At 49.2% G+C, this 15,227-nt stretch overlaps 1 protein-coding gene across 1 annotated transcript; it reads right to left on the minus strand.

Annotated features, from left to right (window-relative positions):
* Positions 1 to 13,395: 13,395 nt before the first annotated feature.
* LOC129017815 (uncharacterized protein TMEM132E-DT-like) lies at positions 13,396 to 15,159 on the minus strand. The gene is given in 2 exon segments (XM_063655376.1): positions 13,396 to 13,489; positions 14,750 to 15,159. Coding segments are annotated over 2 exon segments (504 nt in total).
* Between the last annotated feature and the right edge of the window lie 68 nt (positions 15,160 to 15,227).

A 15,227-nucleotide genomic window follows, 5' to 3' on the forward strand; every position in this document is an offset into this window, starting at 1 on the left:
TGCCGAATTGGAGGAAAGGAGTGAGTAGGGGTAATTAAGTGCAAAAGCAAGCAGGGGACAAGTATTTCGGTGTCACTTCACTATGTCCTGAGAATAGATTCCCTCTACTAATGGGGGCGCATTGACAGGATAAGTGTGTGTGTCTCACCAAGGAGTAAGGGATCTCTAGGATCACTGGGGACTCCCGTAGCCGAGTCCACGTTCAACAAAACCTGCCAAAAATGGGAGGTCATTTCCTTTTACCTTGTAGCTTCTGCTTCCTCTTGGCTTATGCCTCCTCTTAGCTTGTGCTGGCCATGACCTCTTAAGGCCCTGACTCTTCCTCATTTTCCTGGACTGTCCTGTAAACTCTAGTAATTCTGGAGCCTTGTGTTGCCTGGCCTTGAGTTAAGTCTACCCCAGGTCCAGCCAGCTGAAACCCAGGGAGGCCCATGGCTGCCCTTTCACTAGGGAATTTGCACAGATGAGATTGATAGGGGAAACAGAGGGGTTTGAGTAGCTCAGCCACCTCCAGGTCTAGTGCTGCAGCAGGTCTACAAGGCCTTAGATGAAGTACTTGGACTTTATTCTGAGGGCAATAGGTATCCATAGATGGATTCTAAAGAGGAAAGTGATCAAGCAAGATTTTTGAATTAAACAGATGATGGGAAGATGCTCTAAGTGCTTGGCAGTGTGGGCCAGAACATTCATGGAGGAGGTAGCCCTGGCCCTTCTGCCCATAAATCAGAGGCTCTGGGGCACAAAGTACACTAATGGGAGCTAGTCACTAAAGAAAGTTTATTTCCCAGACTCATGGAAGGCAGAGCTCACTCATTCCCACTTCTTCATGTAGATAAGGAGCAAGAGTCTTGCTCAAAGTCATTGTATGAGAGTCCAAGCTGAACTTGAGCCCAATCTCTAATCCAGGGCTGCACAGCTTCTGTGGCTGAAAGCCTCCCCACCTTACAGAAGGGAAGAAGCCATTTCTAACACCCTACAAACAACTGGGAGCCCCACCACACCTCCTTTGTTAATGCAGCCTAAACCTATCCCCCCACTTCCTCCATATCCTATTTTTCTGGACTAATGTGTCAAGGACAGAGGCAGCCAAATCAGCAAGCCTGCCGCTGTGAAAGCCAGGTGGCAGGGAGGTAAAAATCCGTGATAGGAGGCCCTAACACCCTTTCTGGTCCCTGAAAAAAGAAAAAGCATTCTGAAGCCCACAATTCAAACATGCCGACAAGCACGCACATACAATACACACATAGAAGTTGCCAATTCAGCCAAAACCTTTCAGAAATATCTCCAGGCTGCACTGTCTGTCCACGTTTTAGCCAGTTCTCCCTGGAGAACTCCAGGTGGGGATCCCAAGCAGAGACCACCACACAGATCAGTTGCCCCCTGGTCCTGCTCAAAAACTTACTTTTCCTCTCTAGGCTTTTTGCCTCTTAAATCTCCTCTTTGACGTGTACTCTGTCTCTTGGCTGCTTTCTGTCTCTATTTCTCTCTGTATCTTCCTGGATCTTAATGAGTCTTTTGTCTAGGTCTTCCTAGGTCTCTCCAGGTCTCTGCCTTGGTCTGTGTGTGTCTATGTCTCTGTTGCGCTGTCTTGTTCTATTTTTTTCTCTGTTTATATGACTCTTTTTCTGTGGCACCATTATAGACTAGCAGAGTAGAAAGAGCCTTTGGACTTTATCAGACCCAAACCGGTACCTGTGAAAATGAGGACATTGGAGCCCAACATGAGGAAGAGACTTACCCATGAGCATACATCCAGTTTTGTACTACTATGACTAAAGCCTCTCTTGTTTTATCAAAACTAGAGTTTTCCATGCCAGTTTGTACTGGTGCCAAGTAGAAAGAGGAGGAACAGGATAAGGAAGGCAATGGAGATTCTACAGCAGCTAGGTGCAGTAGGAAGAGGCTTGAATCAGTAGATAAGAACTCAGTTCTAGTAAGAGTAAGTGAACATGTTGCTTAACCTCAGGCATGTCACTTACCATCTCTGAGCCTCAGTTTCCTCTTCTGTGAAATGGAGATAACTAGACCAATCTGGCCTGTTTCAAAGGTCTCTAATTTCTTATTAGAGAAAGGATGTGGAATTATTTTGGAATAAATTGTAAAGCATCAAGCAGGAATGGAGGGCAGGACAAGGACAATGACTGATGACTGATAATGATGATGATAATGATGGTAGTGACAGCGATGAGAGTGGTAATGATGACAATGGTGGTGGTAATGAGGATGATGCTGGTGATGAGAGTTGTGATGATGGTGGTGACAGTTATGATAATGCTGATGTTAAGGTTGTTGATGGTGCTAATGATGGTGATGTTAGTGACACGAGTTGTGATGATAGTGGCAATGTTGGTGATGACAGTAATGAGGGTGATGAGAGTTATTATGAGAGGGTAATGATAATGTTAGTGATGATGGCAGTGATAATGGCGATGTTGGTAATCAGAGTTATGATGATGGTGACAATGATGATGTTCGTGATGATGGGGGTGAGAGCTGTGATGATGGCGGTGATGATGGTGATGACAGTTATGATGATGGTAATGTTGGTGATGATGGTGGTGATAATGGTGATGTTTGTGATGGTGGTGGTGATGCTGGTAATAATGGTGACAATGGTGATGGTAGTGATGAAAGTTGAGATGAGGAAGACAATAGTGATGATGGTGACTGTGTTCACAAAAACAAAATGTAATGCCCTGGATCCAGCCTTCTGAGAGTGACATATAAAACAGTGAGCATGCTTTGGAGACATCAGCACTCCTTCCACCTCATACCCAAGAACTTCTCCCCACCCCATACCAACCCAGGCCTCCAATCACACCTTCTCCTCCAAGTTACCCCAAATCCCTGATCCAAGCTCCAGACCCCTCAGCCTTCCCATCTCCTCCAACCCCTTCCTTGCAGGTGCCACTCTATGCTGAGCCCATGTGTGTCACCTCCCTCTCTGCAGCCTCAGCTGCTCTCCCCTGGCCACCTCCCCAGCCTGTTCTTTCCCTGGACTCACTCCTACACCCAGGAAAGGAGAGCACACACAGTCATCATAGCTATTTATACCTGGAACACTTCATGTTTCCCTGCCTCGGCCTCCTTCCATTCAGCACCGCCCTGCAGCCAGCTTTCTAATACAGGACAGCCAAAGCTCTTCCTGCTGCCCACACCCTAGCTCTTCCTTGACTTCTGCAGCAAGACCACTACAGGATGTAAGAGGGTTGCTCACAAGGTAGCATCAAACCCAATTCTCAGCCTCAGTTTCCCCAACATGAGAGTGATCCCTTAGGCTCTGGAGACTATGAGAAGAGTTTCCTACCATGCATAGATGGAGGGTCAGTGGCTTCCAACCTCTGATGACACCCTTCCCTTCCACAGCAAGCTGGAGCCAGAGGAGTGCAGCTGTAAGATGGGCAGTGTTCTCTGTGTCATGGGGCAACCAGTGCTTCTTCCCATAGCCCTCTCTTTAGCACAGAGAAAGGATCAGGACCAGTCAGGGGATTAGAAGGGATTAAGAGCAGGAAGGAAACAGAGCTGTCAGACAGAACTGAAGGCTGAAGTTCGGAGCTCCAGTGTCCTTATCCTTGTAATGCCTCCCATCTGTTGTACCTCAGTCTCCCTTTTATAGAAGGCATAGCCTCTGACAGATGCAGAAGCCTACTGAGTGGCCTCAGTGCACAAGGGGACAGCGGCTGGCAGCCTCCTACTGCCCTGGCCTCCCCTGCACCACCTCCCCCTCCATGGCTGCATCTTTGACAAGGACCGCTTGGGAATCAATCACTCTCAGCGGAGCCAGGCCCCGGCCCCTGACATTCCAATTAAACGCTTCACTCTGGCCTTGGTTGCATCATCTCAGCTTGGAATAACGTCATCTATCTTCTGTAGATGGACAAAGCCTATGGGCCAGGCAGCGGAAACTAGCAGCCACCAGTCCCCAGAGCCGCCTCATCACCACAGGGACACATTTCAATCAAAAGGAACTGCAGCAGCAGCACTCTCAGGTAGAAAAGCCATCATCCTCCCCAGGGACAAGCATTCATCTCTGCCGGAGGAAAGAAACAGCCTGAGTCCCTGCCAAGGGGAGCCCCTGTTTATCCTGCTGCCCTTCCCATTAGTCGGCTGTCAGCATTCAGCTGGGAACTCTGGAGTCCCAGGTGGTGGTTGGTGGGAAAAGGGAGACCAAGGACAGGGCTGATGGAACCTGGTTAGAGCTAGGAGACAGCCCCCCGCAGGGAGTGTCCTTGCCTGGTGGAGTACATCCAGCCCTTCCCTGAGAAAGCCCACACACTTAGAGGGGAGAAGATGCCTCTACAGTGGAGCGTCTTCCAGACTGATAGGAAGAAGGACCCTCCTTTCTGATGAGGAGACACAGCCCTTCCTGGGGAGAGCCCAGTCTGAGAGACACAGAGAAGACATGGCCCCTCCCTGGCTGCAGAGACACAGCACTTGCCTTGTAATACTCCATCTGAAGGGGCGTTATCACAAGGCCTCTGCTGCATCATGGGTATCCCCCCTGCATTCCCCCCAATGGAAGGCCTGGGGAAACTGAGCCCCTCAATGCAGGGCTTCCTAGAGGAACGTTTGTAATCTTTGATGTCAGACAGGCCTGACCTGGGTTCCAACTCTAACTCTATGTTTTCCTCCCTGTGTGTCCTTGAACCAGTGACTCAACCTCTCTGAGCCTCCTCTCTTTACCAAGAAAGTGGGAACCACCTTGAGAAGGAAGTGAGGTCATGTATATGAAACACAGAACATCTGACACACTGAGACCCTCAGTGGAAGACAGTGGACTCTGGGTGTGTCCAACTCAAGGGACAGGGAAAGGGAGCAACCCAGGTTCCATACGGTAAGAACCGAGTCAGCATCAGGGACCAGGAGTGGGGCCCCCAATCTGCCACACCCCTTTTTGGACCACCAGAAGGCAGCACAGAGGCCAGATGCCCAGGAAGCATACTGAAGATGACCTGGGGACCTAGATTGTAGGGGCAGGAGCCAAAACTCACCCCCAAGGCAACTGCAGGTTTAAAAATTAGAATCTATTATCCCAGAAGCAACAGAAGAGGTTCCTTGAAGGCCCCCACCTCCAAAGAGCTGCTTCTGAGCTGGCACTGTTTCCTATGGGGTTATTTTTAGTTTGTTTTCGCAGTAATTATTCTTTTGGGTGGATTTCAGGGTTGTAGCTGGGTGCTCTCTGGGAGATGGGCGCGGTATCCATACAAAAAAAAAGAGGGTTGTTATTCATAGTAATTCAACTGGATTTGTAAAGTTGTTATTAAGCATTTGTCACCACAAAAGTCACTTTGATTTGGCTTTCCTTGGAGCTGTTCTTTCTGCCCAATTTTGCTTCCTTGTCTTACAAGGGAGGCCTAGAGTATTTAAGAGGCCTACACAGAACACACAGAAAGAAACAGAGATGACTCTTTGCAGGAAGAGAAAACAAACCCTTTGAGGCTTGCATCTCAGAGGAAGAATATGATGTGGATAACAATGATAGCAAACGTGCACAGAGCACTTACCATGAGCCAGTCACTGCTCCAAAGTGCTTTGCAACATTACAAGGTAGGCACTATTAATATCTCCATTTTACAGATGAGGAATAGGCACAGACAGGTTAGGTAAGTTGTCCAATGTCACATAGTAGATAGCCGAGTTGGTATTTGAACTCAGGCAGCCTGGCTCTGGGACTTGGGTTCAGAACCACCCAATGACAGCTCCTGGTGACCATCTGAGAGTATCTGAGAGACAGATGGTGAGATGGAAATGAGGACAGGGCCCCCATGAGACCAGGGTTAATTTTTGTGTTCTGTTCTGCAAGCCTAGAACATTACTTCACTTGGCCTGGGGAGGGAAGGGGGATTTCCAAGTGAGGAAAACCCTCTGCAGGTACCCCCAGAATCCCCTTGAGGATCCCCTGCTGATGGATGTTGATGCGGACACAAGAATTCCCAGGAAGATCAGCCTCAGAGAGCATTTATAATCAGATGTGCTGTGAGCTGGTGAATTAAACACAGGCTTTAAAAACAAATAGACTTGAGATCAAATCCCAGCTCTGCCAGTTTCTAGCTACATAACCTTGAACAAGTGACTTTCCCTCTCGGAACATCAGTCAGCTTCCTCCTTTCTAAGTGTAGATAATATTTACACACCACTCAAGATGATAGAAAAGCTTCAAAGAGGCTTTGGATAGAAAGTAACGGAGACAGTGCAGGGCTATGGTATCTGAACTACTGCCCCTTTTGCCATACATTCGTTTGTTCAGTAAATGTCTAGGAACATTTACCCCATGTGTGCAGCTGTGTTCAATGTTATGGAAGATTTAAAGATGAACAAAATGTAAAGTGTCCCTCTATTAATCAATTATTGCATTGCTATAAAGAAGTACCTGAGGTAATTTATAAAGAAAAGAGGTTTAATTGGCTTCTGGCTCTGCAGGCTACACAGGAAGCCTGGCACTGGCATCTGCTTCTGGTGAGGGCCTCAGAAAGCTTCCAATCATGGAGGAAGGCAAAAGGGAGGGGTAGGCATCACATGGTGAGAGCATGAGCGAGAGAGAGAAGCAGGAGGTGCCACACTCTTAAACAATCAGATCTTATGTAACTCAGATCTTGCAAGAACTCACTCATGATCTCAAAGACAGCAACAAGCTATTCATGAGGGATCCACGCCCCATGACCCCTCCCACCAGGCCCCACCTCCAACACTGGGGATTACATTTCAACATGAGATTTGAGGGGACAAACATCCAAACCACATTAGTCCCTACAGATTTTATACGTGAATGAGAGGAAGGCTAAACCAAGATCAGATGGATTCTAACAATGAGGCAGACAGTGATTGATTCCACCTGGGGTGGATGAAGCAGACTTTACAGAAGGACCCCAAGAAGAGATGGGGAAGGAGGAACAGGCATTCCAGCAGAGCAAAAGGGCACCATGGCAGAGAAAGGCATGACTTATTGGGGAAGAATGGCCAAAAGTGGGGAGGATGGGCTGGAAAGTATGTGTCAAACCCTAAATGCAAATCTGGGGAATTTGGGATTAATCTTGTGGGCAGTGTGGAGCCATAGATGGGTTTTTTAGCAAGAGGAAGACATAAGTGAGCTGAGAATCAGATTTGGGAGGTGGGGTGGGAACTTGAAGCGGGATTCCCATCTTAAAGGATCTGGAAAGAGAACCTGGGTTTTGATCTCAACTCTGAAATGAGCTCCTGTGTGAAATCAGACAAGATACCCACTGCTGTGGGCCTCACATTCCCCCTGTAATGCTCACAGGTTACCAGGATGGTCTCTAATGGCCCATCTGGCCACATAAGTCTATGATGAGAGGGCTTCCCCTCTTCAGAGCAGACCTGGCTTCCTCTGCAGTCCTCAGCATGCCTGGCTCCTTCTCTCACCCTCCCAGCAGGCCCAATTGGCCCTCCTGCCCAGTTCAGGAATCCTGGGTACTGCCAACCCCAGGAGCCAGGCAGAGCTGGCTCAACAACTCTGGGAGGTCACGGGCAACTGATCAGGAGGCCATGGAAAGAAGTTGGGCCCCCGGCTCTTCCTCTCCCACTTGTAACTGGCAGCCAAGTTGGCCAACAAACAAGAAGTTGAGAAGCTTGTAACCACATCAGAGTTTGCTGCCATTTAGCTGCTGGGCTGTGGCAAAGGGTGTCCTTGCTCTCTTTGTCTCCGTATTTCTGTCCCTGGCTCTTGCTCTCTTTCTCTGGCTCGCATCAGGCAAGTGCTTTGCCCTGGAATTAAATGAAGCTGTATGGGGGTGGGGAGGAAAAGAGGGGGAGGGGACAGCAGAGCCCAGCCTGCATGGCTCAAGTCCAAATCCTCCCTTGGCTGGGTGCCCGGGGTGGTCCTAGCTTACTGTCCACGTGGGCCAGAGGGAGGAAGAGAAAGGGGAAAGCTAGAGTCAGGGCTGGCCACGGGGTGGGGGTTGGAGGAAGTGTGCTGCCTGAAGAGGAACTAAAGGGAGAGATTCTAGGGAAATGGGAGTAAAAAGATCTGTAAGCAGCCAGTACAGAAGGTAACCCATTTTGCAGAAAGGTGAGTTGCCCAAATAATGTTGGGCATTAATGTGGGGTCGGGGTCAGGGACTGTGCACAAATGTGTGGGGTCGGGGTTAGGGACTGTGCACAAACACATTGATAAAATGCTTCATAAGCCTCCCAGTGTCTTTGGCCCCAAAAGTGTGAAGTTGTATAACTGAATATAGTAACCACGAGCATGCACGTCACCACAGACAGGTATCTTTGGGCACAGAGGCAATGGGCCTGCTTCCTCTCCAGCCCCTTTCCTAGCTTTGCCCCAGCTCTCAAATGCCCCAGCCATGCAGAAACATTCACTGCCTCCTGATCACATCGTGTCCTTCACACCGTGAAGCAGCCTCCTCCCCTCCCTTTCTTCTCCCCACTTCCCCAAACCAGCTTGTCCTTCCCTTAGCGTAGCTCAAAGTCACCTCCTTCAAGAAGCTTTCCCATATCCTGCAGCACTCATGTCTTAGGCTGAACTAGATGCCCCTCGTTCCAGCCCCAGAGCTCCTGTGCTTCCCTCCAGGGCAGCACCCACTGCCACTGCGCATCACAATCCTATGTGTCTGCCCACTTCCATCTCCCACACAATGGCAAACTCCTTGAGGGCAGAGGCCATCTCATTCATCTAGCATAGCTCCAAACACACAGTAAGTGATTAATAATTCACTTAGTCAATAGCCATTAACTGAATACTCAACAAACATCAGGCAAGGGGCACACAACAAGGGTCAACGCAGATAGTGCCTGCCTTCCTGTGTCTCCCCTTTATGGGAGGAGACAGGCAAATCAACACAATCTGAAAGCTGCTTAGATGTGGGAGACGCACGGGCTTACAGGTGAACTGAATAGGGATGGGGGTGTGGGCAGTGTCAGGGAAGGTTTCAGAGAGGAAGAAATGTCCAAGGTGAGGCTGAATGACTGGATGAGTACATAAATGCAACTGCCAGAACTGGAGTCCAAGGTCTAGTTCAGTCTAGCATCCACACTGCATCAGGGATAAATCCCTGAAATAATTACCCAAGGAGCCTCATTCTCTCTAGGAAAGAAAAGATGGGTTTCCAAGTCCAAGGCAGGGCTGAGCCAGGCAGTGAAAGTTTGGGAATGGGCACACCGTGGGGCAGGGAGCCAGGCATATCCTTACATGGGGTTATATTCCTGTCTGTGCCAGTAACTGGCTGTGTGGACTTGGGCCTGTCACTAGCTCTCTCTGGGCCTTGGGTTTCTTATCTATAAAAATAGGAAGGGGGTGGATTCTGAGCAATAATCTTAATGAGAACATGACCCCATTGCAGGGGGTATTTACTGTGTAGTGATGACAAGACACTCAAGGTGAAGAGAGAAACTAAACAGAAGGAAATGTGGTTAGAACTTGAACCCTGCCTGATTCCAAAATCTCTGTTTGCTCTTTTTTTCCATGAGGCCATTTAACCATTTCACAATGTGTCTGAGAACTTTATAAAGAAGACCCCCGAGCTGAAACGTGAAGATGGGCACGACTTTAATTGGTGGAGAAAAACACAAAGGAAGCTATGTACAGCAGGAACAAAGGTGGGGAGGGAAGAATGAGCCTGGCATGAAGAGGAGCATCCCTTGTGATGGTGGTGGCAGGGAGTTCGGCTTGGCCTGGCTGGGGCAGAGGAGTCATGTTGGGGAATGGTAGGAGATGCAGATGTCTCTGTCCTGCAGGACTTGGTGGTGGGAAGTGGTGGGAGGAATCAGGGCTCTGGGGTCCCAGCCCAAGCCCTACCAGTCAGGGTGAGGCTGACACGGCAGGTGGAGGAACTCCAGCCTCCGCAAGGAAAAGGGCATAGTAAGAGTTGGGACTGCCAAGAGAAGCATCAGGGGCATGGGCTGTGGGCTCCCAGGCTCTGGAAGATCATGGAAGTGAGGTGCCAGGCAGGGCCCTTATGGGAACACAGACCCAAGACCCAATTATCGGGACTGGGTAAAATCAAAGACCCAGTTACTGAAGTAAGTGAATATGGATAAATAATCCAGTCAGTTTATTTTGTTGAGCACATATGCCAGGCACCATTCTGGGCACTGGGAATAGGTTGGTGAATGGTTCATACAGAATCTTGGCCCTTGGGGAGCTTACATTCTATCGGAAGAGACAGATAGATACACAGGCAAATTATAAAATAAAATACCAACTGCTATGAATCCAATTAAAGTAGCGTAAAAGAATAAAGCAATGGAGGTAGAACAATAGTTGCATTATTTTATATCAGCTCATCATATACATCGGAAGGTATCTCTGAGGAAGTGGCAGTTGGGCAAAAACCTGAATGAAGTAAAGGAGCAAGGGGTTAGGGGAAAAGCATTCCAGGTGGAGGCAACAACAGGTACAAAGGCCCTGAGGCAGGAATGTGCTTGATATATGACTGCTGGGTGGCCTTTGTGGTGCCAGTGTAATAAAATAGAAGGGAGAGGGGGAAGGGGGAAGAAATGAATTTGGAAAAGCAGCTAGGGGTCAAATCACATAGGCCCATAGACCTCAGTGAGCAGTTCGGTTTCAATAATAGCAATGGTTAACCTTTACAGAGCACGCAGTGGTGCTCAGTACTGTCAGGTAATCAGTATGCATTTACTAGGATTTTAAAAGTGCCTGCTTGGGGGAGTTGGTATGATTATCTCCATTCAACAGATGAAGAAACTGAGACTCAGAGAGGTGCGGTGGTTTAAAAGAAGATGGCTGTAGAGTAAGTGATGGGGCCAGAATGTTAGGGTGTCCATATGTTCCAGTTTGCCCTAAACGGTCCACTTGAGACTGCTGCTCCAAAGTAATTTTTAGCCCATTTATGCCTAGTGTTCCATTATTGGAATGCTAAGCATGTGGGAATTATTTATATCCTACTGCTCCAGGTCATTGCGAAGATCTGATTGCAAAACTTCAAAAAATTGCAACCTCAGGCATAAATGGGTTAACAGAACCCCGTTTTACTCTCAAATATATCTTCTACCTCCAAAATTCATACGTTGAAGTTCCAACCCCAAGTAACTCAGCATGCAACAATCTTTGGAGCTAAGGTCTTTAAAGAGGTGAGTAAGTTAAAATGAAACCATTTTCATGGGGCCCGAATCCAATATGACTAGTGTCCTGTATAAGAAGAGGAAGATAAACCATGATTCATGAACACAGAAAAATGACCATAGGTGAAAACACAGCAAGAAGACGTCCATCTTCTAGCTAAGGAAAGAGTCCTAAGAGGAAACCAACCCTGCCAGCATGCTGATCTTAGACTCCAGCCTCCAGAACGGTGAGAAAAAAAATTTCTGTCAATTAAGCCATTTAGTCTGTGGTATTTTGTCACAGCAGCATGAGCAAACTAATACAGTTGCCTTGCCTTCTAGGACTGGAACCCAGGTCTCTGCTTGGAAAAGCCACGTGCTGGCCATCATGCCATGCTGCCCTTCACTGCTGGCATTCTCCTGAGCCACAAATAGCTATTGGTCCTGGAATCTGAGCTGGGAGCTCAGCCTATAGGGGAAGGCAAAGCAGCCCAGCTGCAGGGTGAAGGCTGGACAATTGCTTCAATAGCCACGTGTATGCATAACTGTGTACTAAATGGGGTGAATGTCTAACAGCATGTAGGTGTGACTCTGGATGCTGGGGAAGGGGAACAAGAGGCTGAGCTACTCAGAACAGTACTGCAGAAAGAACACTACTTTCTCATCAGAGGTGCCTATGTTCCCAGAGCCCCTGTGCTGGCCTCCTCACACTGCCCTCCCGGTGTTGAACGGCCTATTTATGCCTGGTACCCCACTGCCCATAAACATGTCCACCCAGAAATGATAGCTTTGCCATATATGAAATCCCGGGCCCTTGCATATCACAGTGAAAGTGGCTAAATGGGTTACGTACCTGAGCTTTGGAATCACATATATGTGGTTTTGAGTTGTGACTCTGCTACTTTATAGCTCTATGTCCCTAGGCAAGAAACTTACCTTCACTGAGCCTCAGTTTTCTCATCTGGAAAATGGTAATAATAACAGTACCTACTTAACAGCATTGTAGTGAGGACTCAGATAATGCATGCAAAATGCCGGGCACAGTGACTGGCACGTAAAAATCATGTATTCATTAACATTAGTCATTAATATTCCTAGGTTCTCTATATGGGTTGGTGAAAGCTCTTGAACTTCTGCCATCTGGGCCTTATCTGTCTTGTCCAACCTATGCATTCCAGTACAGAAGCATTCCATAATGCTTCACACACAATTAGAGCTCAATAAAAATTTCAAAGGCTTTCATAAAATGACTGAATTAACAGGCTTCCATTTTTGCAGCTGTAAAATGAGAGGGCTAGCTTAGGAAATCTCGGAACCCCCTTGACCTGAGACAGAGCAGGATTCCAGGATGATCCCAGGAACGTGTCTTCATGATGCTCCACATCGGCTCATCTGATTGTCTCCTGATGGTAGGCATTCTGAAAAACAGAGGCATGCTGAAGGACAGATGTCACCTGGCCTATCTTTAGGGCAGGTCAGGCATGGGAGGAAGTGGGTGCCAGTTTATGTATGGGTCCTTGATAAGCATCCATGCAGGGCACTGGGGCCTGGGACTGAACCCTGCTTACTGCCTGGCTTCTTGGCAGGAGGACAGGGCTCCTCCAGGCATCACCTGGGAACTGTTGACTGAGATAACCTCCAACCATTGCCAATCCTCTGTCCAGAAAGACACAAACAGAATGGAAACAGCAAAGACACTACCACCTTAAGTTGATAAGGTGCTCATCTGGGATAGAAGAGTACACACATGCCAGGTCCTCTCTCCAGCCCGGGCTCCAGTTGGGGTGGCTCCTCTGACTTCCCCTTATCTAAGCCCCAGTGGCATTGCTGGTTGGGAATCCGTAACTAGGACTAACAGGTGAGACCGAGGGCAGTCTGCTGGGGTAGTAGGAAAGGCAGAGGGAATGTATAGAACCCCTTTCCAGGTAAATGATGTGCAGGATTGGAATAGCTGAAACAACTGGCTGTCTACCTTGTGCCAAATGCCTTCTCTCTGAGCAGTAGGATTTACACTGCTGAGAATGACAGGTCCATGGAGCACTAGAGGTTGGAGTCATATTTTATTCTCCAGGTGGGCTATCGGCTGCCCTTCACTTCCCTGAGGCAAGGAGGAGGAAAATCTGGCATTTGGAGAGTCAGAGGATCATCAGGCCCATGGACTTGGCAGAAGGCTTCAATCCAGGAAGGGTAGATCCATATCGGAGGTACAGGAAGAACTTGGGGCTGAAACTGTATTCTCTAAAGATAGCAGGCTGCTCCCTCGCCCTTTCCAACCACAGGCCTCAGTCTTCTCCATAAGATGAGCAAAGTGCGTGATGTCAAATCACACCACAATTGCAAGCAATTAGAAGCTTAGTTCTGCCTTCCCTTCTAGAAAGTAAGTTCCATGAGGACAAGAGCTAGTTTTGTCTTGCTCACTGTTGTACCTACAATGCCTGTGATGTTGGAGATATGCACCATACTACTGTGAAAGGGAGGGACAGAGACAGGGAGGAAGGGAGGGAGGAAGGAGAAGAAACTGAATCACAAAGGAAGGTCACATAAGAGCTATGGGGTGGGGTGAGATGGGGGTGCAGAGAAAAGAATTCGATGTCTGAGTCCCTGCCCACCCTGACCAGAACACTGTGCTATTTCCACAGACGGCTGGGAGAGATGTGACACTGCTGCCCCTCAGACCCTAGCGTCAACTGGGAACATTTGAGGAGAAAGGAAATCTTATCCACAACACAGGGTAAGGTGTGTCTTGGGCTCAGAAAAGCACCTTGTCTCTTCCTTCTGGCCATGCTCAGGCTCCATGACCCTTCGGATGGGGTGCTAGGCAGGGATGGAGGGCCCTCCCTGCTTCCTTCCTCCTCTTCCTGAAGCCCTCCTCTGCCTCAGTAGGTGTATCTTTCCCCCTTTCTCCCCCACACAGAGCCTGATTGCTAGCTTGCTTCTCAGGGGGTTGGTGAATAAGCCCTTGGGTGACATTAATTGCCATCAGGAATTAAGGGCCTAATGAGAATCATCTTCTTTGACGACTCCAGCACCTTCTATCCCCAGGGCCTCCAAGAGCTGGCCAGCTCTCCTCAGGCTGCACCTCCCCCCAGCTCCAGACAGATGTGGGGGTGGGGGAAGGGCCAGAGCAGCTCTCTACAGGCCCCACTACCAAGCCAGGCAGCAACAGCCAGCAGCCAGGGAGGAGGAAGCCTTCCATGAAAAATGCAAGCACATTTTCCAAAAACAAAATGTCACTGTCCTGGATGAAAGGAAACTCTCAGGGTCAAGAGGGCTAGCATGGAGTCAGGCAGATGGAGGGCACGGTTTGAGCACCCCAGCTGGCTTTGCTCTGACCTGGCCCCACACTCTCACTCCAGTTGAGTGCAGAGGTATGGAAGCGTGACCCTCAAGATCCATATCCTCCCCAGTAGGGATATGTCCATGGGATTGAAGACCCTGTCCCTCCAGAGTAGGGTGGGATTGAAATTCACCCTCGGGATTGGAGCTGATACCCAATGAAGCTATAAAATCATTGCCATGGATCCGATGCCTGGTTGACAGATGAGGGGTGAAGGTTGACTTGCCGGGTCTGCTCTAGGTTGCACTCTAATGGAAAGGGCCTGATGGTGGGAACAGATATCACTCCAGCCACCCCTCCCCCTAGTCAGCAGGTGCCTGGGTGAGTATGCAAGAGGGGCAGTTCCCCACCCCCACCTCATGCCTCTTTAAAGGCTTGCTAAACAACCTGTAGCAAAGCACTGTCCCCTCCTCTTCTCCCTCTTCCTTCTCCAGCAACGGAATAAATAGGTTTCCCACAGCTGCGCCCCGGACCCATCCCGCACGAAGCTGAGCCCCAGAGCCCCCGCGGCCCTAGAGGAGCTGGGCACAGCAGCAAGGCTGATTCCCAGCCAGTGCCCAGCGAACTCTGGGGATGGGGGTAAGGTGCCCCCTACCCGCGCCTCTGGAAGAGCGGCTGCAAAACACCTCCGGCGCCCGGTGGGGAGCGTACATCCTTTGAAAAGGGACATCAGTGACTGCGGTGGCGTCTACCCTGGAGAAACGCAGCTGGGGGAGGTGTAGGCTCCTCCCGCCGCAGCTGGCCGGCCCCATTTGAGTCCCAGCGCTAGCCGGCGTTGGGAAGGAAAAATCAAACATAAAATAGGTGCGAGCGGAATCGCGAGGTAGGCCCTTGGCCCGAGTCTCATTAAGGAGCCGCGTGCGCC

Source organism: Pongo pygmaeus, chromosome 19 (genome assembly GCF_028885625.2).
Source record: "Pongo pygmaeus isolate AG05252 chromosome 19, NHGRI_mPonPyg2-v2.0_pri, whole genome shotgun sequence".
Classification (NCBI taxonomy): Eukaryota; Metazoa; Chordata; class Mammalia; order Primates; family Hominidae; genus Pongo; species Pongo pygmaeus.